General features: G+C 44.0%; 2 protein-coding genes across 2 annotated transcripts in view; both read left to right on the plus strand.

Moving 5' to 3' along the window:
• The window catches only part of evpla (envoplakin a), an 82,228-nt gene extending 78,273 nt beyond the window's left edge, over window positions 1–3,955 (plus strand). The window contains exon 22 of the mRNA XM_072242386.1: window positions 215–3,955. Within this exon, the coding sequence (XP_072098487.1) occupies window positions 215–3,658 (3,444 nt within the window). The 3' untranslated portion in view covers window positions 3,659–3,955. The remainder of the gene's footprint in view (window positions 1–214) is intronic.
• A 14,908-nt stretch (window positions 3,956–18,863) lies between these two features.
• Window positions 18,864–27,262, plus strand: part of acox1 (acyl-CoA oxidase 1, palmitoyl) — a 71,293-nt gene continuing 62,894 nt past the window's right edge. Inside the window, exons 1-2 of the mRNA XM_072242009.1 lie at window positions 18,864–19,114; window positions 25,699–25,858. Of these exons, the coding sequence (XP_072098110.1) occupies window positions 18,916–19,114; window positions 25,699–25,858 (359 nt within the window). The 5' untranslated portion in view covers window positions 18,864–18,915. The remainder of the gene's footprint in view (window positions 19,115–25,698; window positions 25,859–27,262) is intronic.

The raw sequence follows: 27,262 nt of genomic DNA on the forward strand, positions 1-27,262 counted from the left end.
TCTGTGCAGAGAGTAGTTAGAATGTGGAACTCACTACCTTATAGGTTGGTTAAGGCAAATGAATACCAGTGCAAAGATATGCAGAAGAGGTTTAATAGTGAAAGATAGAAGTACTACCGTTAGAGGGCAAATGGCCTGTTTGTTTTAAATAACATGCAATGCTGTGTAAATAATGAATATTGATCTAAACCTTATTATTATTATCTCTTTTAAGCACCAAGAACGTCCAATAGATGAGGTCGTTATGCAACAGAATGTGAAGTCAACATTTGGCAGCAAAGGTGGTGACATCCAACAACAATACCAGGATGAGGCGAAGAAGACCAAATTAGTTGAAAAAACTCTTCAGGAGGAGAGCAAGAGACTTAGTCTTCTGAGAGCCCGTCGGCCAGTGGATAAAATGGAAGAGAAAGAGGTGGTGCAGTACTACAGGGACCCCAAAATAGAAGCTAGCCTTTCTGACTTGCGCAACGAAATCCACCAAGTGCGGAAACAGAGACAGGAAACCCAGAGTAATATAAATTCAACCAGGCAGAGAATCAGTTTGCTGGAAGATAATCAGAAAAATGCCAACACTGGGCTGCTCACTAAAGAGGTGAAGAAAATTGAGAGGCTCCCTGCTTTGGATGTTGAGGCTGAAAATCTACGCAGTGAAATTAATACTCTGAGAAGGGAAAAGCAGATAACTATCAGTGACTGGGATCGCCTAACAAGAGAGGTCACCATCCTTGAGCAGAAGCCAATCAACATTAAAGAAAAGGTTGTTGTGGTTGAAAAAGTGAAAGTAGAAAGGGACCCAAATATGTTGAAGGCTTCCAAAAGTCTTCAAAGTGAGATTGAAGACGAGGGTCATAAGAAACAAGTGCTGATTGAAAAGATACGCTATATTCTAACTCAGATTGAGACCCTGGAGAAACAAACCGGAAAAACTAGTCCAAAGGTCATGATTAAGGAGATCAAGAAGATAGAAAAGGACCCTCAACTTGAAAAGGACTTAGTCAAATTCAGAAAGCTTTGTGAGGAAGAAAGCCAGAGTAATAGTGATCTAGAGAGAGAACTGAATGAGCTGCAAATGAAGTACAGAATTATCTATGATCAGAAACCAAAAATAGAAACAAAAGAAATAGTTCAAGAGAATTTCCGTGTCCTTCCTGAAACTGAGCAAGAGATAACAAAATTGAAGAAAGAAATACGAGAAACTGCAAAGAGAAGGGGAGACGTGGAGATGGAAATCACCATCGCCCATGGGGACCTAGAAGTGCTGAAAGACAGGAAACCTCAAATTCAGTATAAAGATATCACCAAGGAAGTTGTGAAGCTTCAGAAAAGCCCAGAAATGCTTAAGGAGATTGATCAACTCAAACATAAACTCCCTCAAATGGACGATGAACATGGTGATATGCAGGTGCAGATTAAGAGGTTGAAAAACGAAAGAGATGAGTGGCGCAAAGAACGGTCAAAGATCGAGACCAAAGTAGTGACCAAAGATGTTGTGAAGTATGAAGACGACCCAATGCTGGATAAGGAAGTGAAGCGACTCCGAACAATAATCCGTGAAGAATCGGAGAGACGAAGGAATATTGAAACAATAGTGTTTGATTTGCAGAATATGTACTCTCAGTTGCAGAGGCAAAAACCTGAAGAGAAGGTTGTGGTTCAGGAAATGGTTCGCCTAGAAAAGGATCCAAAACTTTCCAGGGAACACTACAGCTTGAGCAGAACCTTAGATGATGAACGAAACCAAAGGCGGAACCTGGAGAGGGAAGTCCAGCATCTGAAAGCTCTGGTAGAAGAAAGAGAGAAAGAACTAAACCTTGAGGAGGAAAAGGGCATTCACCAGAACATCAAAAATGAAATGGAAGGAATCAAATATAAAATACGCAACCTAGAGTCCAATCCTCCTCCCTTGGAAGAGAAGATTGTCACCGAAGAAGTCCTCAAGGTAGAAAAGGATCCAGTTCTTGAAAGATTAGCTGGATCCCTACGTCAGCAGCTAGACCAAGAAAGGAATAAAGTTACTAATTTGGACAAAGAAATCAAGAAAATTGAACTCCAGTTGGAGATTCTCCACAAAGAGAAATCCCAAGAAAAACTCATCTGCAGAGAAGTTATCCGGATAGAAAAAGACAAGGCCTTGGAGGAAGAGCGTGCCCACACACGAGATTTGTACAACAAGGAGAAGAATTCCAGGCTGGACATAGAAGAGGAAATAAGAAGGGTTAAAGACAGGTGCGAGAAATTGGAAAACACGATAGAATCACGATATAAGGTGGAATCAGATCTGAGAAAGGCCAGAGATGATGCTTTCCGTGAGAAGTCAGCACTGGAGGATGAGCTGAAGAACCTGGAGGCAGAAAGAGAACAAAAGACCTTTGTCCATAAAGAGGAGTCCAAACGTCTGAGTCAGCACCATGTGAAAGAAAAACAAAGGAAGCAAGAGATGGATGATAAGCTATCATGGATAGAGAAGGAGATCATGAATGAGAGGGACAAAATCCACGAGAAAGAGTACACAATCCGAAACCTTGAGTCACAGATCAACAGGGAAGAAGCACGTCAACGAGACATCCAGATGAGAGAAACCAATCTGTCCACAAAGATATCCATTGTGGATCCAGATACTGGAAAGGAATTGTCACCCTATGAGGCTTACAGAAGGAACATAATAGATCGGAAACAATATATTAACCTACAAGAGCTGGAGTGTGATTGGGAAGAGATTTTCACCCATGGAATATCAGGAGAATCCTCTGTCCTTCGAGACAAGAAAAGTGGGAAAGAATACTCCATTGACGCAGCTCTGAAAGACAGAAGAATCACAAAGGAAGAGCTGAAACTCTATAGGGATGGGAAGCTCCCAATATCTGAGTTTGCACTGTTGGTAGCAGGTGAAGAGAAACCGACAGCATTACATATCGGCACCGTGAATTCCATGCCAGCATTTTCTTCAAGGTATCAACCAAACTATTCTAGCCCAAGTTTCGCAACCTACCGGGCACACACTGACCGCGATCAGCAACCCATAGCTGGAGTGTTTGACAACACCACTAACACAAAGATGTCCATTACCAATGCCTTAAACAAGAAGCTACTCGAGCCCATCACAGCTCAAAGGCTGCTGGAAGCACAGGCAGCTACAGGTGGGATCATAGACATCTCAACCCGGGAAAGGCATTCCGTCCATAAGGCATTAGACAGAAACTTGATTGACAAAACCCATGAGAGAAGGTTGCTCAATGCACAGAAGGCTTTCACCGGGCTTGAAGACCCTGTCACGAAGGAACGCCTTTCTGTGGGGGTGGCTCTTCAGAAGGGCTGGCTGCCCAATGATGTGGCTTACCAGTACCTGGAAGCCCAGTACCTCACTGGGGGACTAGTAGACCCCAACCGCTCCGGCCGTGTGTCCACCACGGATGCCCTCATGTCGAACATGATCGATAACAACACCGCCAGAGTCCTCCAGGAAGAATCCAACTATGCCAGGGATCTTATTGATCCCATGACAGAGGAGAGAGTCAATTACAAAGAACTGATGAAGCGCTGCAAGAAAGATGAGCTTTCCGGCCTCTTGCTTCTCCCAGTCAAGTCAGACCCACATGTGTTTTCCAGCTATCAATCACCAAGACCTCACTACTCTTCATACTCTGGCTTGTATTAACCACTGCCAACAGATACCACTGAGTGTTAAGCATGCATTACCCTCAACTTTTAAACCAAACTTAATCTTACTAACTGTTTTGAATTATATTACGCATTTCCTTACTTTCTTTCACCATGGGTTTAAGGCTGTTCTAACCAAGTCTCTTTTTTATATATTTAAAGGTTTATATAATGGGGGATTTCAATGCTATCTCATTCTATCTACTACACTTCTATAGTAAGTGTGTGGAAAATGGTAAGGTGCAGGATGTGAAACATTGTCATAGAGACTTCATTACAGCATCAATTATTTCATTAATAAAGACAAATATGAAAAATATTCAAGTCTTCTTCCATTCAGTTAAACTATCAATGTTATCATAGGCTAATTCAATTTCTTAAAAAATTACTTATTGAAGTTCATATCATTTTAAAATGCCTCTAAATATTAGGAAAATTTAAAAACATGAAGCACTTTGGCTGGGGGTCAAAGGGTGGTCCTGAGTCCTGTTCACCTCTTCTCGGTCTCTCTGCCTCGTGGAAGAGCTATTGCATGGAGTGGAGGTGTCCAGGGTAAGGGACTCGATGGGGCTGGAAGAGAGTGTGGCTTGGGAAGAAGTTTGGGTGGTGGGAGGGGAAGGAATACAAACCTGAAGTCCAATATCCCCACATGATTATGTTTTACAAGATGTCTCAGGTTTACAACAAGGTTCCATTCCTGAGAACTGCTCATAACCAATCTGGATGTGAACGTGCAAAGTGTGGTTAGTAAGTTCGTAGATGCTACTAAAATAGGTGGTGTCATCAGCTGTGAAGAAGTTTATCAATTACCACAGGGATCTTGATCAGCTACGTAAGTGGGCTGAGGATTGGCAAATGGTGTGCAATGTAGTTAAGTACTAAGTATTGGACTTTGGGAAGTCAGATCAGCATTGGACATACAGTGAATGGTTAGGCCCTGGAGAGTGTGGTGGGCACAGAGTGGCATGGAAGTGGCACCACAGGTAGACAGGGTGGTGAAGGAGGCTGGCCTTTGTCGGTCAGAGCTCTGAATATAGATGCTGCAATGTTATGTGCAGTTGTGCAAGACATTGATGAGACCTCACTTGGACTACTGTGTATAGTTTTGGTCACCCTGTAATTAAAAAGAGTGCAGAAAAGATTTATGAGGATGCTGCCAGGACCTGAGTTATAGGAAGAGATTGGGCAGGCTAGGACTTTATTCAATTGAATGAAGGAGGTTGAGGGATAACTTTATCAAGATGTATAAAATGATGGCATGAAATAGATGAAACATACATAGTCCCATGCCCAGGGAAGGTGCATCAAGGTGGCTGAGGCAGGTACAATAACAAGGTTTTAAGGATATTTGGATAAGTACATAGTTAGGATGGATTTAGAGTGATATGGGCCAAAAACGTAGACAACGAAAGGACCCCTGGAAAATTACACTGGAGAGGTAGTAATGGGGGAACAAAGAAATGGCTGATGAACTCAATAAGTATTTTGCGTCAGACTTCATTGTGGAAGACACCTGCAGTACACCAGAAATTCGAGAATATCGGGACCAGAAGTGAGTCTTGTTGCTATCACTAAGGAAAAGACACTTGGGAAGCTGAAGGTCTGAAGGTAGATAAGTCACTTGGACCACATGGATTACACCCCAGGATTCTAAGAGAGGAGGCTGAAGAGATTGTGGAGGCATTAATAGTGATAGATCAAGAATCACTAGATTCTGGAATGGTTTTGGATTGGTGAAAAATTGTAAATGACACTCTTTAAGAAGGGAGGGAAGCAAGAATCTGGAAATTATAAGCCATTTAGCCTGACTTCAGCGGTTGACTATTATGGATGAAGTTTCGGGATACTTGGAGGCACTTGATAAAATAGGTCAAAGTCAGCATTGTTTCCTGAAGGAGTAAACCTTGCCTGACAAATCTGTTGGAATTCTTTGAGAAAATGATCCGCAGGGTAGACAGAGTCAATAGATAATACTTACATGGATTTTCAGAAGGCCTTTAACAAGATGACACATAATGAGGCTTTTAAGCAAGTTAAGAACCCATGGTATTGCATGAAATATACTAGCATGGATAGAGGATTGGCTGACTGATAGGAAACAAAGAATGGGACTAAAGAAAGCCTTTTCTGGTTGGCTGCTGGTGACTAGTGGTGCTGACCAGTGATCTGTGTTGGGACCACGTCTTTTCACATTTGGACAATGATTTGGATGGCGAAATTGATGGCTTTGTGGTCAAGTCTGCTGAAGATACAAAATAGATGGAGAGGCAGGAGGTGTTGAGGAAGGACTGAGTCTGCAAAAGGATTTAGGCAGATTAGGACACTTGGACGGGTACAGGGATAAGAAAGGTTTAGAGGGATATGGGCCAAATGCAGGCAATGGGAAGAAGTTAAATGGGAATCTTGTCCAGCATGGCCCAATTGGGCTGAAAGGGTAGTTTCCCAGCTTTATAGCTCTACAACTCTTTGGCTTGAGATGGGAATAGTTTAGGGTTGTATTTTTGTTTCATCCCAACATCAACCTGAGCGTTAGCTTTTACATAAACACAAGAGATTTTGCAAATGCTGGAAATTCAGAATAACACACACAAGATGCTGGAGGAACTCAGCAGGTCATGCAGCATCTATGGAGAGGAATAAAGAGTCAACATTTCGTGCCGAGACCCTTCATCAGGACTGAAGAAGCCAGAATAAGAAGGTGGGGGGAGAGGATGGAGTACAAGCTGGAAGGTGATCCCACCCCCCCCCCCCCCATTGCAGATGGAGGGAAGGTGCTCAACAAATTGAGGGCTGCTTTGTTGAGCATCTTCTCCCTTTCTACAACAGGTAAACTGTTTTAATCCAGTCCCCATTCTCATTATGACAGGTCAGTCTATTGGCCTCCTCTATTGCAATGATAAGGCCACTGTGGGAATGGGCAAAGAATTGTCAAATGAAATACAATGTTAGAAAGTGTATTGTCATGCACTTTGGTGGAAGAAATAAACGGGTAGACCATTATTTAGATGGGAAGAGAATTCAAAATGCAGAGTTGCATAGGGACTTGGGAGTCCTTGTGCAGAATACCCTAAAGGTTAACCTCCAGGTTGAGTCAGTTGTGAAGAAGGCGAATGCGGTGTTGGCATTCATTTCTAGAGGTATAGAATATAAGAGCAGGGATGTGATGTTGAGGCTCTATAAGGCACTCGTGAGACTACACTTGGAGTATTGTGTGCAGTTTTAGGCTCCTTATTTTAGAAAGGATATACTGACATTGGAGAGGGTTCAGAGAATGATTCAAGGAATGAATATGAGGACCATCTGGCAGCTCTTGGGCTGTATTCCCTGGAGTTCAGGAGAATGATGGAGGATCTCATAGAAACATTCTGAATGTTAAAAGGCCTGAACCAATTAGATATGGCAAAGTTACTTACCATGGTATGGGATTCTAGGACAAGAGGGCACGACTTCAAGATTGAAGTACGTCTACTTAGAACTGAGATGCAGAGAAATTACTTTAGTCAGAGGGTGGTAAATCTGTGGAATTCGTTGCCACGAGCAGCTGTGGAGGCCAAGTCATCGAGTGTATTTAAGGCAGAGATAGATAGGTTCTTGATTAGCTAGGCCATTAAAGGGTATGGGGTGAAGGCAGGGGAGTGTGGATGACTGGAAGAATTAGACCAGCCCATGATTGAATGGCAGAGCAGCCTCAATGGGCCGAACGGCCTTCTTCTGCTCCTGTATCTTATGGTCTTATGGCCTGTGGCTGGAGGAGCAACATCTCATATTAAACCATAAGACCATAAGACGTAGGAGCAGAATTAGGCCATCTAGCCCATCGAGTCTGCTCCACCATTCAATCATGGCTGATCCTTTTTTTTATCTCCTCCTCCTCAAACCCAGTTCCCAGCCTTCTCCCCATAACCTTTAATGCCATGTCCAATCAAGAACCTATCAATCTCTGCCTTAAATACACCCAATGACCTGGCCTCCACAGCTGCATGTAGCAACAAATTCCACAAATTCACCACCATTTGGTTAAAGAAATTTCTCTGCCTCCTCTATCCTGAGGCTGTACCCTTTTGTCCTAGACTCTCCCACCATGGGAAACATCCTTTCCACATCTACTCTGCCTAGGCCATTCAATATTCAAAAGGTTTCAATGAGATTCTCTTCTCATCCTTCTGAATTCCAGCGAGTACAGACCCAGGGCCATCAAATGTTCCTCGTATGATAACCCTTTTATTCCTGGAATCATCCTTGTGAACCTCCTCTGGACTTTCTCCAATGCCAGCACATCTTTTCTAAGAGGGTCCCAAAACTGTTCACAATACTCAAGGTGAGGCCTCACCAGTGCCTTATACAGCCTCAGCACCACATCCTTACTCTTGTATTCTAGATCACTTGAAATGAATTCTAACATGGTACTTGCCTTCCTCACCACCGACTCAACCTGCAAGTTAACCTTCAGGGTGTTCTGTACAAGAACTCCCAATTCCTTCTGCGTCTCAGATCCCTAGATTTTCTCCCCATTTAGAAAATAGCCAACACATTTATTTCTACTATCAATGTGCATGACCATGCATTTTCCAACATTGTATTTCATTTGCCACTTACCCATTCTCCCAATCTGTCTATGTCCTTCTGCATCCTACCTGTTTCCTCAACAGTACCTGCCCCTCCACCAATCTTTGTATCATCTGCTAACTTGGCTACATCATCTAAATCATTTATATGCAGCATAAAAAGAAGCGGTCCTAACACCGACCCCTACAGAACACCACTAGTCACTGGCAGCCACCCAGAAAAGGATCCTTTTAATTCCCACTTGCTGCCTCCTACCAATCAGCTAATGCTCTAACCATGTTAGTAACTTCCCTGTAATACCAGGGCTCTTAACTTGGTAAGCAGCTTCATGTGTGGCACCTTATCAAAGGCCTTCTGAAAGTCCAAATACATAACATCCACTGCATCCCCTTTATCTATCCTACTTGTAATCTCTTCAAAGAATTCCAACAGGTTCATCAGGCAGGATTTCCTTGAAGGAAACCATGCTGACTTTGTACTATCTTGTCCTGTGTCACCAAGTACCCCCTCACCTCACCATTAACAATTGACTCTAACATCTTCTCAGCCGCTGAGGTCAGGCTAACTGGTCTATAATTTCCTTTCTGCTGCCTTCCTCCTTTCTTAAAGAGTGGAATAACATTTGCAATTTTCCAGTCCTCTGGCACCATGCTAAAGTCCAATGATTTTTGAAATATCATTTCTAATGCCACCACAGTCTCTACCACTACCTCTTTCAGAACCCTAGGGTGCAGTTCTTCTGGACTGGATGACTTATGTACCTTTAGGTCTTTCAGTTTTTTGAGCACTTTCTCTCTTATAACGGTAAATACACCCACTTCTCTTCCTTTACACACTACAACATCAAACATACTGCTGGTGTCTTCCACAGCGAAGACTGACACAAAATACACATTTAGCTCATCAGCCATCTCCTTGTACCCCATTATTATTTCTCCTGCCTCATTTTCTAGTGGTCCTTTATCCACTCTCATTTTTCTTTTATTTTTAACATACGTGAAAAAGCACTTCGATATTACTTGCTAGTTTGCTTTCATATTTCATCTTTTCCCTTCTAATAATTTCATTAGGTGTTCTCTGTAGGTTTTTAAAAACTTCCCAATCCTCTACCTTCCCACTAATTTTTGCTTTGTTGTATACCCTTTCTTTTGCTTTTACAATTGCTTTGACTTCCCTTGTCAGCCACGGTTGTACTATATTGCCACTTGAGTATTTCTTCATTTTTGGAATACACGTCCTGCACTTTCCTCATTTTTCCCAGAAAGGTATGCCATTGCTGCTCTGTTGATATCCCTGCTCCTTCCAATTTACTTTGGCCAACTCCTCTCTCATACCACTGTAATTTCCCTTACTCCACTGGAATACTGCTACATCAGACTTCACTTTCTCCCTATCAAATTACAAGTCAAACTCAATTCATATTGCGACCATTGGTTCCTAAGGGTTATTTTACCTTAAACTCCCTAACCACCACCAGTTCATTACATAACACCCAATATGGTATAGCTGATCCCTTAGCTGGCTCAATGACAAACTGCTCTAAAAAGCCATCTCTTAGACATTCAACAAACTCACTCTCTTGAGATCTATTACCAGCCTGATTTTCCCAATCGACCTGCATGTTAAAATCTCCCATGACTACCATGACATTGCCCTCTTGACTCGCCTTTTCTATTTCCTGTTGTAACCAGTCACTGTTGGGAGGCCTGTATATACAACTGTCATTAACGTCCTTTTACCCTTGCAGTTTCTGAACTCAACCCACAAGGATTCAACATTTTCTGATGCTATGTCCCATCTTTCTACTGTTTGATCCCATTCTTTACCAGTACAGTAACACCACCCTCTCTGCCTACCTTCCAATCCCTCAGACATAACGTGTAACCTTGGACAATCAGCTCCAAACTACAACCACCTTCAGCCACAATTCAGTGATGGCCACAACATCATACCTGGCAATCTGTAATATTGCAACAAGATCATCCATTTTATTTCTTATACTACACGTATTTAGATACAACACCTTGAGTACTGTATTTGCTGTCCTTTCTGATTCTACATCCCTAATGATTTGAAACTCAGTCTGTTGGCTGCAATTAAGTCCCATCACTTGCCTGCCCTTCCTGACAGTATGACTGCCCGCTACCTTTACTCCATTACCATCCGTCCTATCCTGAGTCCCTTCACTCCAGTTCCCACCCCCTGCCACGTTAGTTTAAACCCTCCCCAACAGCTCTAACAAAGAGAATATTGGTCCCCCTTGGGTTCAGGTGCAACCCGTCACTTTTGAACAGGTCATACCTCCCCCAGAAGAGATCCCAATCATCCACGAACCTGAAGCCCTGCCCCCTGCACCAGCCTCTCAGCCACACATTTATCTGCCAGATCATCCTGTTTCTACCCTCACTGGCGCATGGCACAGGCAGCAATCCAGAAATTACTACCCGGGAGGTCCTGCTTCTCAGCTTTCCACTAGCTCTCTAAATTCTCTTTTCAGGACCTCATTGCTTTTCCCTCCTATGTCATTGGTACCAATATGTACCAAGACATCTGGCTGCTCTCTCTCCCTCTCCAAAATGTTGTGGACGTGATCTGAGACATCCCCTGACCCTGGCACCTGGGAGGTAACATACCATCTGGGTGCCTCGTTCACGTCCACAGAATCTCCTGTCTGTTCCCCTCACTATAGAGTCCCCTATCACTACCGCTCCCTTCTTCTCTCTCTTTCCCCTCTGCATCACGGACCCATGCTTGGTGCCTGTAACCCGGTCGCTGTGGCATTCTCCCGGGAGGTCATGCCCCATAAAAGTATCCAAAGCAGTATGCTTGTTTCTGAGGGGAATGGCTACAGGAGTGCTCTGCTCTAACTGCCCATTTCCATTTCTCCTGATGGTCACCCAGCTACTCGCCTCCTGCAACTTCAGGGTGACTACTTCCCTGTAACTTTGATCAATTATATCCTCACTCTCCAGTACAAGCCAAAGGTCATCTAGTTGCTGCTCCAGATCCCTAACACGGTCTTCAGGAGCTGCAGCGGGATGCACTTCACGCTGACTTAGTTCCCCAGGAGACCCTGTGTCTCCCAGTTCCCCAACATCCGGCACAAAGATCACAACACAGCCACTTAAATGGTACTGTAAAAGAGGGGAAAAAAAACAAAAAGGAAACCTTAACAGACGCTTTACACAGAGCTGACACTTCTTCCTAGCCGAAGCTTCTTTCATCTGATTAGCTTCCAACCTGGTGGCATGAACGTTGATTTCTCCAACTTCCCTTAATTTCTTCCTCCTCCCTGTTCCCTCTTTTTCCTATTCCCATTCTGGCTCCCCCCTTTTCCCTTCTCTTCTCCTCACCTACCTGTCACCTCCCCCAGTGCCCCACCCTTAAGTCCACTCTCCTTTCCTATCAGATTCCCCCTTCTTCAGCCCTTTACCTTTTCCACCTATCACCTCCCAATTTCTCACTTCATCCCCACCCACCTATCTTCTTCCTCACCTGGCTCCACGGATCTCCTTCCCCTCTCCCACCTTTGTATTCTAGCTTCTTCCCCTTGTAAACGTAACTTTGCTGGATCAAATAACGACAGCACAAAAAGATCGTTACTTATCCTTTCACCCGTTCATTTCTTCGAGCTCAGCCGGCGAGTGAACTTGGACCCGACATCAGGGAGAGACCCTTTCTCATCTCCCCGGCGGTTCTACAAGTTCACTGCCCGATGAATTGTCGGAAGTTATAAGGCCACCGATACAAAAGAACAATCAGTTTGATAACCGTTCCGGTCAAGTCAGTGGACTATTGATACAAGGAACAATCAGTTTGTTAGACAGTCCAGCCACCTTAATTAAAGAAAGGAATGTTCTACCTGGTTTGCTGGAGCCACAACGTAATGACAAAGATAAGAACATCCATCAAATTTGTGTTTTAATTGAGAAAGGAATGTTCTCTCTAATTCCCACCAGGTACTGCTTTTTGTCAAAATCAAAAGGTGTGAAAAGCCCAGAGACCTGGGCGGACTTTAATTATCTTGCTCCAAAGAAGGCAGCTGTGAGACATTATTCAAGCACACTGCAGTCACAGACATAGTCAGTACAGTACTTAATCCATTGTTTACAGGAATCTGAGAATCCCCCATTCCCTTAAACTTTATCACCCTCTCCTTTCCAGTCCTGAGGATCTCAGCCTGAAATAACAACTCTTTACTCCTCTCTACAGACGCCTCTGCCTGACCCGCTGAGTTTCCATGAGCAATCGCATACCCTATTCCTGTCTCAGTGTCAATTGGACACAGATCCAGAGTCAATCCCGGTTTCAGTGTTAGTTTGCCTCAGGAGAAAAGATATACCATTCTGGAAACAGCAATCCCTGTCAGGTGCAGAAAGGACCCTGTGTCTCAGATGTGCGGCAATATCAGCGCTGCTTGTGTTGACTCATACCACATGCCTGCATTGAAAGTAGTTATTCGAGATCTTTTCATCTGAAGCTCAAATATGGAGCCTTGATATACAAACCTCCACTACCCCACTCTCACCTCCATTATTGCATCACATTCTACATACAGAGCGGGTACGTCTGCACCAAGTGTCCCTGCGTACTGGTGTTCAGCCTTCTCCCCACTGTTGGAAAGGATGGATCGGGCTATATTACCGTGGAATGTTCCTTTAGTTGGATAAAGCCACTCCACCTGTCCATATAAAGGACTTCATCCAGAATCACACACTTTGACAGTGGAAATGGTTATCGGGATGTACAGAAGGATCGTGATCAGTTGAGTTAGTAGGCTCAGAAATGGCAAGTGGGGTTTAATCTGAATGAATGCAATGTGTTGCACTTTGGAAAGACAAACGAGGGTATGACTTTCACAGAGAACGAATGGCCCTGCGTTTGGCGTAGAGCAGAGGGATCTAGCAGTATAACAAGGCAACATGACAGATAGGAGGAGCCTGGCAAGCTGGCATTCATCAGTCAGGGAAATGAGTATAGAAAGTTGGATGTTATATTACTGTGTACAAGATATTGGGGAGGCTGCATTTGGGATTTTGTGTTCATTTTTGGACACCCTGCTACAGGAAAGATGCCATTAAGCTGGAAGAGTATAGAGGGGGTCTATGAGGATGCTGCTGAGACTAGAAGGCTTACGTTAAAGAGAAATTTTGGGGCAGTCAGTTGGTCTTGGAGCACAGGAGCATAGGAGAATGAGGGGTGATCTTCCAGAAGTGAGGGGCAAAAATAGGGTGAATGCAGTCTTTTTCTTGTGGTAGGGGAATCAAGAACTAGAGAGCATAGGTGAGAGGAAAGAAATTTAATATGAGCCAAGGGGGATATCTTTTCACCCAGAGGATGGTCAATAAATGGAATGAGCTGTTGGAGGAAATGGTTGAGGCAGGTACATTAACAACATTTAAATAGTGCATGGAAAAGGTTAGAGGAATAGGGGCCAGGCATAGGCAAGTGGGGGCAGATTAGTCGGGAATCTTTGTCGTCATGGACCAGTTGGACCAAAGGCCTTTTCCCTGTGCTGCTTGACTCTTGATCTTTTGATCGCTAATGATTAGCACAGAATGTTTGTGGAGCCCTGCAGGAAAAGACTATGGTATGGCTCCCCAAGTCAAAGACCTTTGGGAGAAGTACCAGTGCTTGCAACCCCTGTGTTATATGGGAGGGGGAGTGGGTTTACATTCCTAGAAGACTATTGTATTACATTTTTTGTAATGTAAAGCCATATCATCTGCATGTACAGCAAGAAATATCAGTTTTACAGAGGTAAAATTGTTACATTAATTGCATGAGAGTGAATTTTTATTCTGAGTCTCTGCTTGAGAATTCTGTGACACAGCCATCACCCATACCTTTCAGTAAGTACCAAGACTTTGCTTGAAGAGAAATCCCACCCTGTTGGACACTTCATGTGTGGTCAGAGTGTGTGGACAGCCCTGCTACCCCAAAGATAACTATACTGCAAATGAAACTCAGTCCGTCAGAAAAAGCAGGATCTCCCAGTGGCCACCCATTTTAATTCCACTTCTTGTTCCATTCCAATATGTCCATCCATGGTTTCCTCCATTGTCATGATGAGGCTACACTTAGGTTGGAGGAACAACACCTTATATTCCATGTGGGTAGCCTCCAACCTTATGGCATGAACATCGATTTCTCAAACCTCTGGTAATGCCCCCCCCCCACCCCACCACTCCTTCACCATTTTCCATCCCCTTTTCTCTCTCTCACATCTTCTGGCCCACTCATCGCCTCCCTCTGGTGCTCCTCCCCCTTTTTCTTTCTTCCATGTCCCCCTGTCTCTTTTCCCAGTCCTTTACTTCATCCCCTCCCCCATCAGGTTTCACCTATCACCTTGAGTTCCTTCCCCCCCTCCGACCTTTTAAATCTACTCCTCATCTTTCTTTCACCAGTCCTGCTGAAGGGTTTCGTCCCGAAATGTCGAATGTACTATTTTACTAGATGCTGCCCGGCCTACTGAGCTCATGTTGTGTGTGTTGCTCAGACTTCTAGCACCTGCAGATTTTCTCTTGTCTGGAAATGAAGCTGCTGCCCATTGCCTTCCAGCAAACACCATTGCCACAAGGAGGTGTGTGCCAAGAGGTTGTGTCTCACATAGAAACATAGAAAATAAGTGCAGGAGTTGGCCATTCGGCCCTTCGAGCCTGCACCGCCATTCAGTATGATCATGGCTGATCATCCAACTCAGAACTCTGTACCAGCCTTCCCTCCATACCCCCGATCCCTTTAGCCACAAGGGCCATATCTAACTCCCTCTTAAATATAGCCGATGAACTGGCCTCAACTGTTTCCTGTGGCAGAGAATTCCACAGATTCAACACTTTCCGTGTGAAGAAGTTTTTCCTCATCTCGGTCCTAAAAGGCTTTCCCTCTATCCTCAAACTGTCACCCCTCGTTCTGGACTTCCCCAACATCGGGAGTAATCTTCATGCATCTAGCCTGTCCAATCCCTTTAGGATTTTATACGTTTCAATAAGATCCCCCCTCAATCTTCTAAATTCCAATGAGTGTAAGCCTAGTCGATCCAGTCTTTCATCATATGAAAGTCCTGCCATCCCAGGAATCAATCTGGTGAACCTTCTTTGTACTCCCTCTATGGCAAGGATGTCTTTCCTCAGATTAGGGGACCAAAACTGCACACAATACTCCAGGTGTGGTCTCACCAAGGCCTTGTACAACTTCAGTAGTACCTCCCTGCTCCTGTACTCGAATCCTCTCGCTATAAATGCCAGCATACCATTCGCCTTTTTCACCGCCTGCTGTACCTGCATGCCCACTTTCAATGACTGGTGTATAATGACACCCAGGTCTCGTTGCACCTCCCCTTTTCCTAATCGGCCACCATTCAGATAATAATCTGTTTTCCTGTTTTTGCCACCAAAGTGGATAACTTCACATTTATCCACATTAAATTGCATCTGCCATGAATTTGCCCACTCACCTAACGTATCCAGGTCACCCTGCATCCTCTTAGCATCTTCCTCACAGCTAACACTGCCACCCAACTTCGTGTCATCCGCAAACTTGGAGATGCTGCATTTAATTCCCTCATCCAAGTCATTAATATATATTGTAAACAACTGGGGTCCCAGCACTGAGCCTTGCGGTACCCCACTAGTCACCGCCTGCCATTCTGAAAAGGTCCCGTTTATTCCCACTTTTTGCTTCCTGTCTGCCAACCAATTCTCTATCCACATCAATACCATACCCCCAATACCGTGTGCTTTAAGTTTGCACACTAATCTCCTGTGTGAGACCTTGTCAAAAGCCTTTTGAAAATCCAGTTCCCTGTGGGTTCTACCCAGGGGCACACTCTCTCTAATACCACCTGCTGCAGGAGAACCATCAAGCCGATGAATCATGCTGCTTGTCTTCCCAAAACCCATTTCTTCTTCTTATCGTGTCCATAGACAGTCTATACATGGCCCAGCCAGAACTGGACATATTTTTGCACCTTGTTGTTGAATTCCGCAAGATCTGCAATAGTACAGGGTTCCTCTAGTGATGGGCATTGCAGGAGATATAACCATATACCATATAACCATATAACAATTGCAGCACGGAAACAGGCCGTCTCGGCCCTTCTAGTCCGTGCCAAACTCTTACTCTCACCTAGTCCCACCGACCTGCACTCGGCCCATAACCCTCCATTCCTTTCCTGTCCATATAGCTGTCCAATTTAACTTTAAATGACAACATCGAACCTGCCTGAACCACTTCTGCTGGAAGCTCATTCCACACAGCTACCACTCTCTGAGTAAAGAAGTTCCCCCTCATGTTATCTCTAAACTTTTGCCCTTTAACTCTCAACTCATGTCCTCTTGTTTGAATCTCCCCCACTCTCAATGGAAAAAGCCTATCCACGTTAACTCTATCTATCCCCCTCATAATTTTAAATACCTCTATCAAGTCCCTCCTCAATGGTTGCATAGTTTGTGGTTCAATTCCATATAGTCATAATCATAGTCATACTTTATTAATCCTGGGGGAAATTGGTTTTTGTTACAGTTACACCATAAATAATTAAATAGTAATAAAACCATAAATAGTTAAATAGTAATATGTAAATTATGCCAGTAAATTATGAAATAAGTCCAGGACCAGCCTATTGACTCAGGATGTCTGACCCTCCAAGGGAGGAGTTGTAAAGTTTGATGGCCACAGGCAGGAATGACTTCCTATGACGCTCTGTGTTGCATCTCGGTGGAATGAGTCTCTGGCTGAATGTACTCCTGTGCCCACCCAGTACATTATGTAGTGGATGGGAGACATTGACCGAGATGGCATGCAACTTAGACAGCATCCTCTTTTCAGACACCACCGTCAGAGAGTCCAGTTCCATCCCCAGAACATCACTGGCCTTATGAATGAGTTTGTTGATTCTGTTGGTGTCCGCCACCCTCAGCCTGCTGCTCCAGCGCACAACAGCAAACATGATAGCACTGGCCACCACAGACTCGTAGAACATCCTCAGCATCATCCGGCAGATGTTAAAGGACCTCAGTCTCCTCAGGAAATAGAGATGGCTCTAACCCTTCTTGTAGACAGCCTCAGTGTTCTTTGACCAGTCCAGTTTATTGTCAATTCGTATCCCCAGGTATTTGTAATCCTCCACCATGTCCACACTGACCCCCTGGATGGAAACAGGGGTCACTGGTACCTTAGCTCTCCTCAGGTCTACCACCAGCTCCTTAGTCTTTTTCACGTTAAGCTGCAGATAATTCTGCTCACACCATGTGACAAAGTTTCCTACCGTAGCCCTGTACTCAGCCTCATCTCCCTTGCTGATGCATCCAGCTGTGGCAGAGTCATCCGAAAACTTCTGAAGATGACAAGACTTACAAGTTGTTGGGCTGGTTGTATATCCCCATTTGCTTAGTGACACCTTTGAACGACCTACACCAGTCCTAAGTCTGTTAAGGCACTTCCAGGTTGCCCAGTTGCAATTATCTCCTGGGGGAAGGCTTTCCTCTGGCGGAATTTCCATCGTTGGGGGTTGTTTGAGACTGGTGATCCGGTCTTTCCACAAGGTGATGCGGGCTTCAGATGGGGTCGATTGTAATGGAACAACACTGTTCACGAAGCTCTTCCTTGACTTTAGGTGGCTGGGTATAGGTGTATGGCCATGTAGAGGGTGCCCCTCATCTGATGTTTGACGGAGTCATTCTTTCTTGCTGGCTACTGTTCTTCTTATATCAGGGGAGCAATACCCACCAGGCTGTTGGTGTTTGTTGGTTTTAAACAACCTGTGATAAGTCGGCAGCTTGCATTCAGAATGGCACCTAGCTTCTCAGCATGAGTAGATCTTCCCCATGCAGGGCAGGCGTATTCAGCAGTGGAATAGCATAGAGCAAGTGCACTGGGGCCAAGGTAGAAGCATTCACGTCGCAGCCCTGTTTCAACCAATTCTACCACCACCACACGCAGCAAGTAGTGTATTCAATATTTTTGTACCAAAACCCACTGATCTGTCCATAACCATGTGCCACCAACATACACTCTCCTCAGTCTTTACAATGTGCTAGTGTAGTGTAGCCCTCCCACAATTCCACAATCCATGGTCAAACTACAGGAACTGGCTGTTGTATAACAATGAAAACTGATGTTGTGCCAATGTAAAGTAAATGAAATAACATATCATGATGAAAATATTGACTTCAATGCTCTGTATTGACATTCCCATGAATAAAGTTAATTTTTAAGAGGGGAAAAAAAAACCATGGTTCCCAAGAACTTTTGGGAATGAATCTGTTAACTGTCAGTGAATTTCTGAATGTTGTGGAATGTCAGAACATCAGAAGTTCTTTGGGATCAACATCATACCTTTAAGGAAAGCGCTGGTCTCCCACCAGCACCAAGGAGGGCATTAAGGAGAGCGTCGGTCCCATCCTCTGAGGAGGACTTTTCCACTTACCGGTTAATATGTCAATGGGTCACATGCTAATTAGGTCGAAGGACCCGTCACGGTGCTGTGTCTTCAAATAAGTAATTGAAAAGTCAATAGGTCATTACCCCTTTAAGGAGGGCGCCCGTCCCGGCACTGTGGCGGGCATTACCCCTTTAAGAAGGGCGCCCGTCCCAGCACCATGGCGGGCATTACCACTTTAAGGAGGGCGCCCGTCCCGGCACCATGGCGGGCATTACCCCTTTAAGAAGGGCGCCCGTCCCGGCACCATGGCGGGCATTACCCCTTTAAGAAGGGCTCCAGTCTCACTGTGGCAGTGTTTGTTTGCGGCCTCGGGGAGCAGGGGAGCTGTCGCCGCCATGAATTCGGATCTACGCAGGGAGCGCGAGTCGGCGACCTTCCTCACCGAGAGCCTCACGCACCTCTTGGATGGCGGGCCCGAGAAAACCCGGCGTCGTCGGGAGATCGGTGAGAGGCGGGCCGCCGTCGGCCCCCGACACAGCGGCAGAGTGCGGGGTGCCCCGCGGCCCGCGGCCCGGCCTCCGATGAGGGGCTGGGTGATAGTCTTCCCCCGTCCGCCTCCTCGCTCACTCTTCACCTTCATCGCCACCTTGCCGCTGTCTGGAGGGGCTGTTGCTGCGGGTCCCGCAGTCTCCAAGAGTGCGGAGACTTCCTCTCCGTTGATTTACACCGTCACTTACCTTCCCCCGTGCACTCTGTGTTCAAGCGCTGCTGCCAGAAATCAGAAGCTTACAGTTCGGAGTTAAATTAAAACCTTAGAGTTTCTCTGTTCTCTGTGAACAGTTAACAGCCATATTCAGCACAGATAAAAATAAAACAGGTTATCTATTTATTGTGTGGGTTAGCAGCACAATCTGGAACCAGCCTGGTACAGGTGTGTTTTCTGAGTAACTTGATAGCTTCCATTGAATTTTGGAACTCTGACCTCCCTGTCTGATGGATGACATCCATCCCGTTTTCTCAGACCTTGTCATTGGAATCTCTCCAACATTTGCGCACAATTTAAAATTCCTAGTTGAGGAGACTTTGGGGAGGGTAATCAAAAGTATTCTGTCCAAGATCTTTTGGGAACCTGACATTGTAGAATAAGCTAACTCCTGAATGGTGGCTGATTAGGAAAAAGGGAGGTGCAACGAGACCTGGGTGTCATTATACACCAGTCATTGAAAGTGGGCATGCAGGTACAGCAGACGGTGAAAAAGGCAAATGGTATGCTGGCATTTATAGCGAGAGGATTCGAGTACAGGAGCAGGGAGGTATTACTGCAGTTGTACAAGGCCTTGGTGAGACCACACCTGGAGTATTGTGTGCAGTTTTGGTCCCCTAATCTGAGGAAAGACATCCTTGCCATAGAGGGAGTACAAAGAAGTTTCACCAGATTGATTCCTGGGATGGCAGGACTTTCATATGATGAAAGACTGGATGAACTAGGCTTATACTTGTTGGAATTTAGAAGATTGAGGGGGGATCTTATTGAAACGTATAAAATCTTAAAGGGATTGGACAGGCTAGATGCAGGAATATTGTTCCTGATGTTGGGGAAGTCCAGAACGAGGGGTCACAGTTTGAGGATAAAGGGGAAGCCTTTTAGGACCGAGATTAGGAAAAACTTCTTCACACAGAGAGTGGTGAATGTGTGGAATTCTCTGCCACAGGAAACAGTTGAGGCCAGTTCATTGGCTATATTTAAGAGGGAGTTAGATATGGCCCTTGTGCTAAAGGGATCGGGGGTATGGAGGGAAGGCAGGTACAGGGTTCTGAGTTGGATGATCAGCCATGATCATACTGAATGGCGGTGCAGGCTCGAAGGGCCGAATGGCCTACTCCTGCACCTATTTTCTTTGTTTCTATATGAAATGTTTTGTATCAGAGTCTTAAAGGCTTTTCATATGGAGAGCGTTTGATGGCGCTGTGCCTCTGCTCAGTGGGATTCAGAAGAATGAGGGGTGACCTCATTGAAACCTATCGAATATTGGAAGGCCTCAAAAGAGTGGATATGAAGAGGATGTTTCCTGTGGTGGGGGAGTAACCTCAGAATAGAGGACTCTTCTTTTAGAAAGCAAAAGCAGCTGTGGAGGCCAAATCCTTACAAAGATTTAAGGCAGAGGTTGATAAGTTCTGGATTAGTCAGGGTATGAGGGGATACAGGGAGAGGGCAGCAGATCGGGGCTGAAATGGAAAATGGCCTGATTCTGCTCTCATATCTGATGGTCTTGTGTGTACCTTTAGTTCAGTGAATCTGTACCAATCTTAAAGCACCCTTTTACACTAATCCTTCTTTAATCCCATTTTTGTTGGCCTTACGTTCAGAAACATCTCTTTGCCATTCATGAGATGCAAGCTTAGTGGTTTATTAACATACCAGCTCATCTTTGGGGTGGGTGAAGTAGCCAGAGGGTGAAGAGGAGAAACTGAGCTCTACATACACAGAGCACCCAAAGTCAGGTGAACCTACAAACCTAGATCTCTGGTGCTGAGAGGCAATGGCTCTAGAAGCTGCAACACTCTGCCTTCCTCACTGACAGTAACATTTTAGTTTTGCCTTGGTGTCAGATGATTCCTTTGGTTCTTTGAGAACCGAAATAACTTATTGTAAAATAACCTTGGTTATGGAAAATGTGCCTATATATGTGGAATAACAAAATGAAGAAATAAAAACTGAACAAAGATTGTTCTGGAGCCAAGAGAAGATTGAAGGCTGACCTGACTAAGGTCCTTAAATGGAGCCGAGAAGGTGGTTCCACTTGAGAAAACATTAAACTAGCAATTCTCAGCAATAGAAGTCTATCAAAATTAAGATTAAAAATGAGACCATGTTATTGTAAATGGATACAGTTGAAGAATGGGAGGAAGAAAGGAATCAGAGGATGTGCTGATGAATTAATGAGATGGTTGAATGGTCTGTTTGTGTTCTGTTGAAAATTCTATGACATTGATGGAGTATATTCTAGGCTTCCACATGAAGAATAGGACCTGTTTAACAAGAGTATGGTTTGTGTAAAAGTAATATTTTTTTTTAAATTGGCTAAATTTGCATTTGAACCTCTTCTAAATGAACACCAGGGGTATTTGCAGGATTGCAACGTGGCACAAGTTCAGCTGGTGAATCAGGCTCCCTTTGTAAACCGTATTGTTGCTAAGCACCCTAATTAGGTCAGCAGTCTGGTAGATGTCAGGTTTCTGGTCAAAGTTAGCAAATATGTTGACTAGAAAATTATGCAAAGATATTTTCTCAATTTCTTCACCTTAAAAATGTAGTTTTATGCAGCGTTCTGAAGTTGCAGTTTAAATCTATTCTACACAAGTAATCATGACTATAAAGTGAGAATGAAAAATGCTGGAGATGCACAGTGGGTCAGGAAGCAAGTGAAGCTGCTAACATTTCACTAGAGTACTGTCTCACCTGTGCCCTGTGCAGTTTAACAACTATTGCCTACTTTTGTACTTGGTTTTTGTGCAATAACGGCCAACATTGTATTTGCCATCCTAATTGTATGCCTTACCTGCATCTTCTCTGTAGTTTATAATCAGGGTCTGTTAGATCCTTTTTCTATAACTGCATTTGTAATCTCTTCAATTAAACAATGTCATGTTTTTCCCTCATGTGCAGACACGTTTCCTCTGCCCTATTCTGTCTGTGCTCGCTGTTAAGTACCAATCTAACGATCAGTCAGTCTCATTCCATGTTATTTTATGCTTTTAAATTGTCCTTGTCTGTGTTGACATTGTTCCCTCAGTTTCTTATCAGTATTTTGACATCTCTCTAAGTAAAAACAAATCTTTTGAATTCTTTGCAAGCAACACACAAAAGTTGCTGGTGAACGCAGCAGGCCCGGCAGCATCTATAGGAAGAGGTGCAGTCGACGTTTCGGGCCGAGACCCTTCATCAGGACTAACTGAAGGAAGAGCTAGTAAGAGATTTGAGAGGGGGAGGGGGAGATCCAAAATGATAGGAGAAGACAGGAGGGGGAGGGATGGAGCTAAGAGCTGGAAGCTGATTGGCGAAAGGGATATGAGAGGATCATGGGATGGGAGGTCTAGGGAGAAAGAAGAGAGGGAGGGGGGGAGAAAACCCAGAGGATGGGCAATAACGGATGGGGGAGGTGGGGCATTAACGGAAGTTAGAGAAGTCGATGTTCATGCCATCAGGTTGGAGGCTACCCAGATGGAATATCAGGTAAGGTGTTGTTCCTCCAACCTGAGTGTGGCTTCATCTTTACCGTAGAGGAGGCCGTGGATAGACATGTCAGAATGAGAATGGGACATGGAATTAAAATGTTTGGCCACTGGGAGATCCTGCTTCCTCTGGCGGACAGAGCGTAGGTGTTCAATGAAACGGTCTCCCAGTCTGCGTCGGGTCTCACCAATATATAGAAGGCCGCACCGGACGCAGTATATCACCCCAGACGACTCACAGGTGAAATGTCGCCTCACCTGGAAGGACTGTCTGGGGCCCTGAATGGTAGTGAGGGAGGAAGTGTAAGGGCATGTGTAGCACTTGTTCCGCTTTAGTGAGGGAGGAAGGAATCTCTTACTAGCTCTTCTTTCAGTTAGTCCTGACGAAGGGTCTTGGCCCGAAACGTTGACTGTACCTATTCCTATAGATGCTGCCTGGCCTGTTGCGTTCGCCAGCAACTCTTATGTGTGCTGCTTGAAATTCCAGCATCTGCAGATCTCCTCGTGTTTGCGCTTTTGAATTCTTTATTTAATTTATCAGTCTTTATAATGTTAATAACTTTTAGTTTTGAGACCCTCACATGGAAATCTCTCTCCATTTACCTCTTAAAAGTCCTTTACAGATTTAGACTTCTATCAAATCATAATGTGTATCTGTGCTCTTAATGTATACCGCGTTGGCGCATGGCCAGGTGGTTAAGGCATCGGTCTAGTGATCTGAAGGTCGCTAGTTGAAGCCTTAGCTGAGGCAGCGTGTTGTGTCCTTGAGCAAGGCACTTAACCACAAATTGCTCTGCGACGACACTGGTGCCAAGCTGTATCTCCCCTATCTTTCCAACATCAGTGGCGTGGAGAGGGGAGACTTGCAGCATGGGCAACTGCCGGTCTTCCAGACAACCTTGCCTAGGCCTGCGCCCTGGAAACCTGCCAAGGCACAAATCCATGGTCTCACGAGACTAATGGATGCCTATAAATGTGTCTCTAAGTACCAAAAAACAAGTCTTTTTGATTCTTTTCTCAACATTGATGTGTATTTCATTTTCCCTTTTCCTAAACACTTTAATAACTTGAATACTCAAGTTGTGCAATGCATCCACACTGTGAAGCAGTTGTATTTAACGTAACATCCCTGCTTTGATTTGTATTTCTCTAGCTATAAATCCTGGAACTTCATTTCCTTTCAAATATGTAGCTTTAATCTTTGCTTGCTACTCTGTGTCTGTAACCCATAAATTGTCTTGCTTCATTTAAATGGGTTTCCAGGGAGTTAATGAGAAAATCAGAATCAGGTTTAATATCACCAGTATATGTCGTGAAACTTGTCTTTGTGACAGTTGTACAATGTAATACATGATAAATGTAAAAAAAAATAAATAAATTACAGTAGGTATATATGTATATAAAATTGCTAAATTGTTATAAGTAGTGCAGAAAACTGACTTTAAAAGAACAAGTAGTGAGGTAGTGTTCATGGCTTCAATGTCCATTTAGGAATCGGATGGCAGAGGGGAAGAAGCTGTTCCTGAATCACTGAGTGTGTGCCTTCAGGCTTCTGCACCTCCTTCCTGATGGTAACAGTGAGAAAAGGGCTTGCCCTGGGTGGTGGGGGCCCTTAATGATGGAAGCCACTTTTCTGAGGCACCACTCCTTGATGATGCCTTGGGTACTATGGAGGCTAGTACTCATGATGCAGCTGACTAATTTTACAACTCTCTGCAGCTTGCTACGTAAGAACATAAGAAATTGGGCCAGGTGGCCTACTCCTGCTCCTTCGAGTCTGCTCCACCGTCCAAAATCTACTCCCTGAATCTTGAAGACAGTTCCCCTAGGTTTTGTCTCACCTACCTGTAGAAACAGCTTTCTTGCCTCTATCTTATCTATTCCTTTCATAAATTTATATGTTTCTGTAAGATTTCCTCTCATTCTTCTGAATTCCAACAAGTACAGTCCCAAGCAACTCATCTCTCTTCATAGTCTAACCCCCTTATCTCTGGAATCAACCTGCTGAACCTCCTCTGCACCGCCTCCAAAGCCAGTATATCCTTCCTCAGGTAAGGAGACTAGAATTGCATGCAATGCTCCAGGTGCGGTCTCACCACTACCTTGTAGCAGCATAACCTCCCTGCTCTTAAATTCAATCCCTCTACCAATGAAGGCCCATATTCCATTTGCTGCCTTGATAGCCTATTGCGCCTGCAGATCAGCCTTTTGTGATTCATGCGTAAGCGTCCTGTGCAGTAAACTTACCCCACCCCTCCCCATTCCAGACCGTGATGCTGCCAGTCAGAATGCTCGCCATGGTATATCTGTAGAAGCTTTCAAGTGTTTTAGGAGATAAACTGAATCTCCTCACACTCCTGATGAATTGTAGCACTGTCTTGCTGCCTTTATAGCTGCATTGATATGTTAGGACCCGGTTAGATCCTCAGAGGGTTCTTGAAATTGCTCACTCTCTCCACTTCTGATCCATCTATGAAGATTGGTTTGTGTTCCCTCATCTTGTGCTTCCTGAAGTCTTTGGTCTTGCTGATGTTGAGTGCAAGGTTGTTACTGTGACACCACTCAACTAGTTGGTATATCTTACCCTGTATGCCTAAAAATGTTTAGGCTATAGTTCTTTGATCTCATTATGGAGATAGTTGTATAGTGGAATGGCTTGGTAACTGGTACGTGATGTGGACTGCAAGTGATACTGAGTGGAAAAATTATTTTTACTTGGTATCATTCTGAATTCCATCATATAATACTTGGCCCAATGATCAGAGCTCCACATTGATCAGCCACAATAATCTGTGTTTGATGCTTAATTGGATTTTCTTGAACTGTGCTTTCAATGCTTGTTTTCTTTGTTTTAGAATCTCTTGTACTTAATGATCCTGAGCTCCAACATGAAGACCCGAACTTCATGACCTATAGTGAGCGTTATGATGTAGCAGTGAAGAAGAGTTCTCTGATGATTAAAAAGATCCGGGAAAATGCCATCTCAAACCCAGAGGAAATCATGTTCTTCAAGAGGTGTGTACTGTAGAAAGCTCGATGATCCAATTTGTACACATTCTCCCAGCATACTGGCTTGTTGGAAAGCACCTGTTCCTGTGTACTTGTGTTCTTTGGAGAAGGATCTGGTTGAAGTTTTTAAAAATGTTAAAAGAACTTGAAAGTTTGCAATTAAAGCTAACGTGATTAAGGGTCAAGTTAGGAAGAACCCTTTACATGGTGTTGGATTTTGAGACTTAATTTGAGTTTTCAATATTCAGATAGTTTCTTGACGAAATAAGCTAAAGTAGCAATTGGTCTGAAAATGAGTGAAGGCTTCATAAACCTGAGGGACTGCATTCAGTTCTGTCCACTGCATTATAGGAAGAATATTGAGCCTTTGGGGAGAGTGTAGAAGACATTTACAAAGAGGTCTAAGCAGAGGCTGGACAAACTTGAGTTGTTTTATTTGGAGATTTGATATGGATTTGTATGATTATAAGAGGCATAGATAGAGTAGACATCTAATATTTTTTTCCCAGGGTTGAAATGTCTAATACCAGAGGCCATGGATGTAAGATGATGGGTGCAAGTTGAAAGGCGATGTGTGGGGCATTTTATTTTTACACAAAGTTTCGGATCCCTGGAATGTGTTACCTTTGGGGTGGTGATAGAGTCAAATATGATAGAGGTGTTTAAGGCCAGTGTGCTTTTAAGTAGAATGATGTGAAGTGGGTCAGAGTACTCTTGTGGTTTGCACTGGCCAGCATCCAAAAATACTGTTTGCCTGCAGTGCCCCTCGGAGGTTACAGAGTAATTTGGGGAAAAAAGCATATTTGGTGCCATAGAATCTGGTAAAAACAAGTCACTGACCACTTGACAATTAGTCTACAGTTCTGCTACTAGAAAGCTTTTCAAGTTTTACCTACCCAGTAATTCAAGTCAAGCTATTCAAGTTAGGTTAGATGTGTTAACATTTATATTGTTAAATATAATTTCTATTGCCATCTATCTCTTGCAGATTTGAACTTGGTGTGCAATTATAGATTTGATGTTAAGTAGTGTAGGTTAATATGGGAACGTGTGGTAAATTGAGGCTTCACTGAGTACTTAGAAATAGAACATCTTTTGTCTTTTGGTTTGAAATTAAGGCAGCTTCTCTGTTAGATTAATTGATTAGCAAATTAATTATTATTAATTAGTAAATTCCAAGTACCTGCATTCCATCCATTGTTAGTGTCATTGTATTATTTAACTACATTGAGGATATTGGATGCACTCTAGGACAAGAGGACACGACTTCAGGTTTGAAGAATGGCCATTTAGAGCAGAGATACGGGGAAATTACTTTAGTCAGAGGGTGGTAAATCTGGAATTTGTTGCCACGAGTGGCTGTGGAGACCAAGTTATTGGGTGCATTTAAGGCAGAGATAGATAGGTTCT

The sequence above is a fragment of the Mobula birostris genome, chromosome 24 (assembly GCF_030028105.1).
Source record: "Mobula birostris isolate sMobBir1 chromosome 24, sMobBir1.hap1, whole genome shotgun sequence".
Taxonomy (NCBI): domain Eukaryota; kingdom Metazoa; phylum Chordata; class Chondrichthyes; order Myliobatiformes; family Myliobatidae; genus Mobula; species Mobula birostris.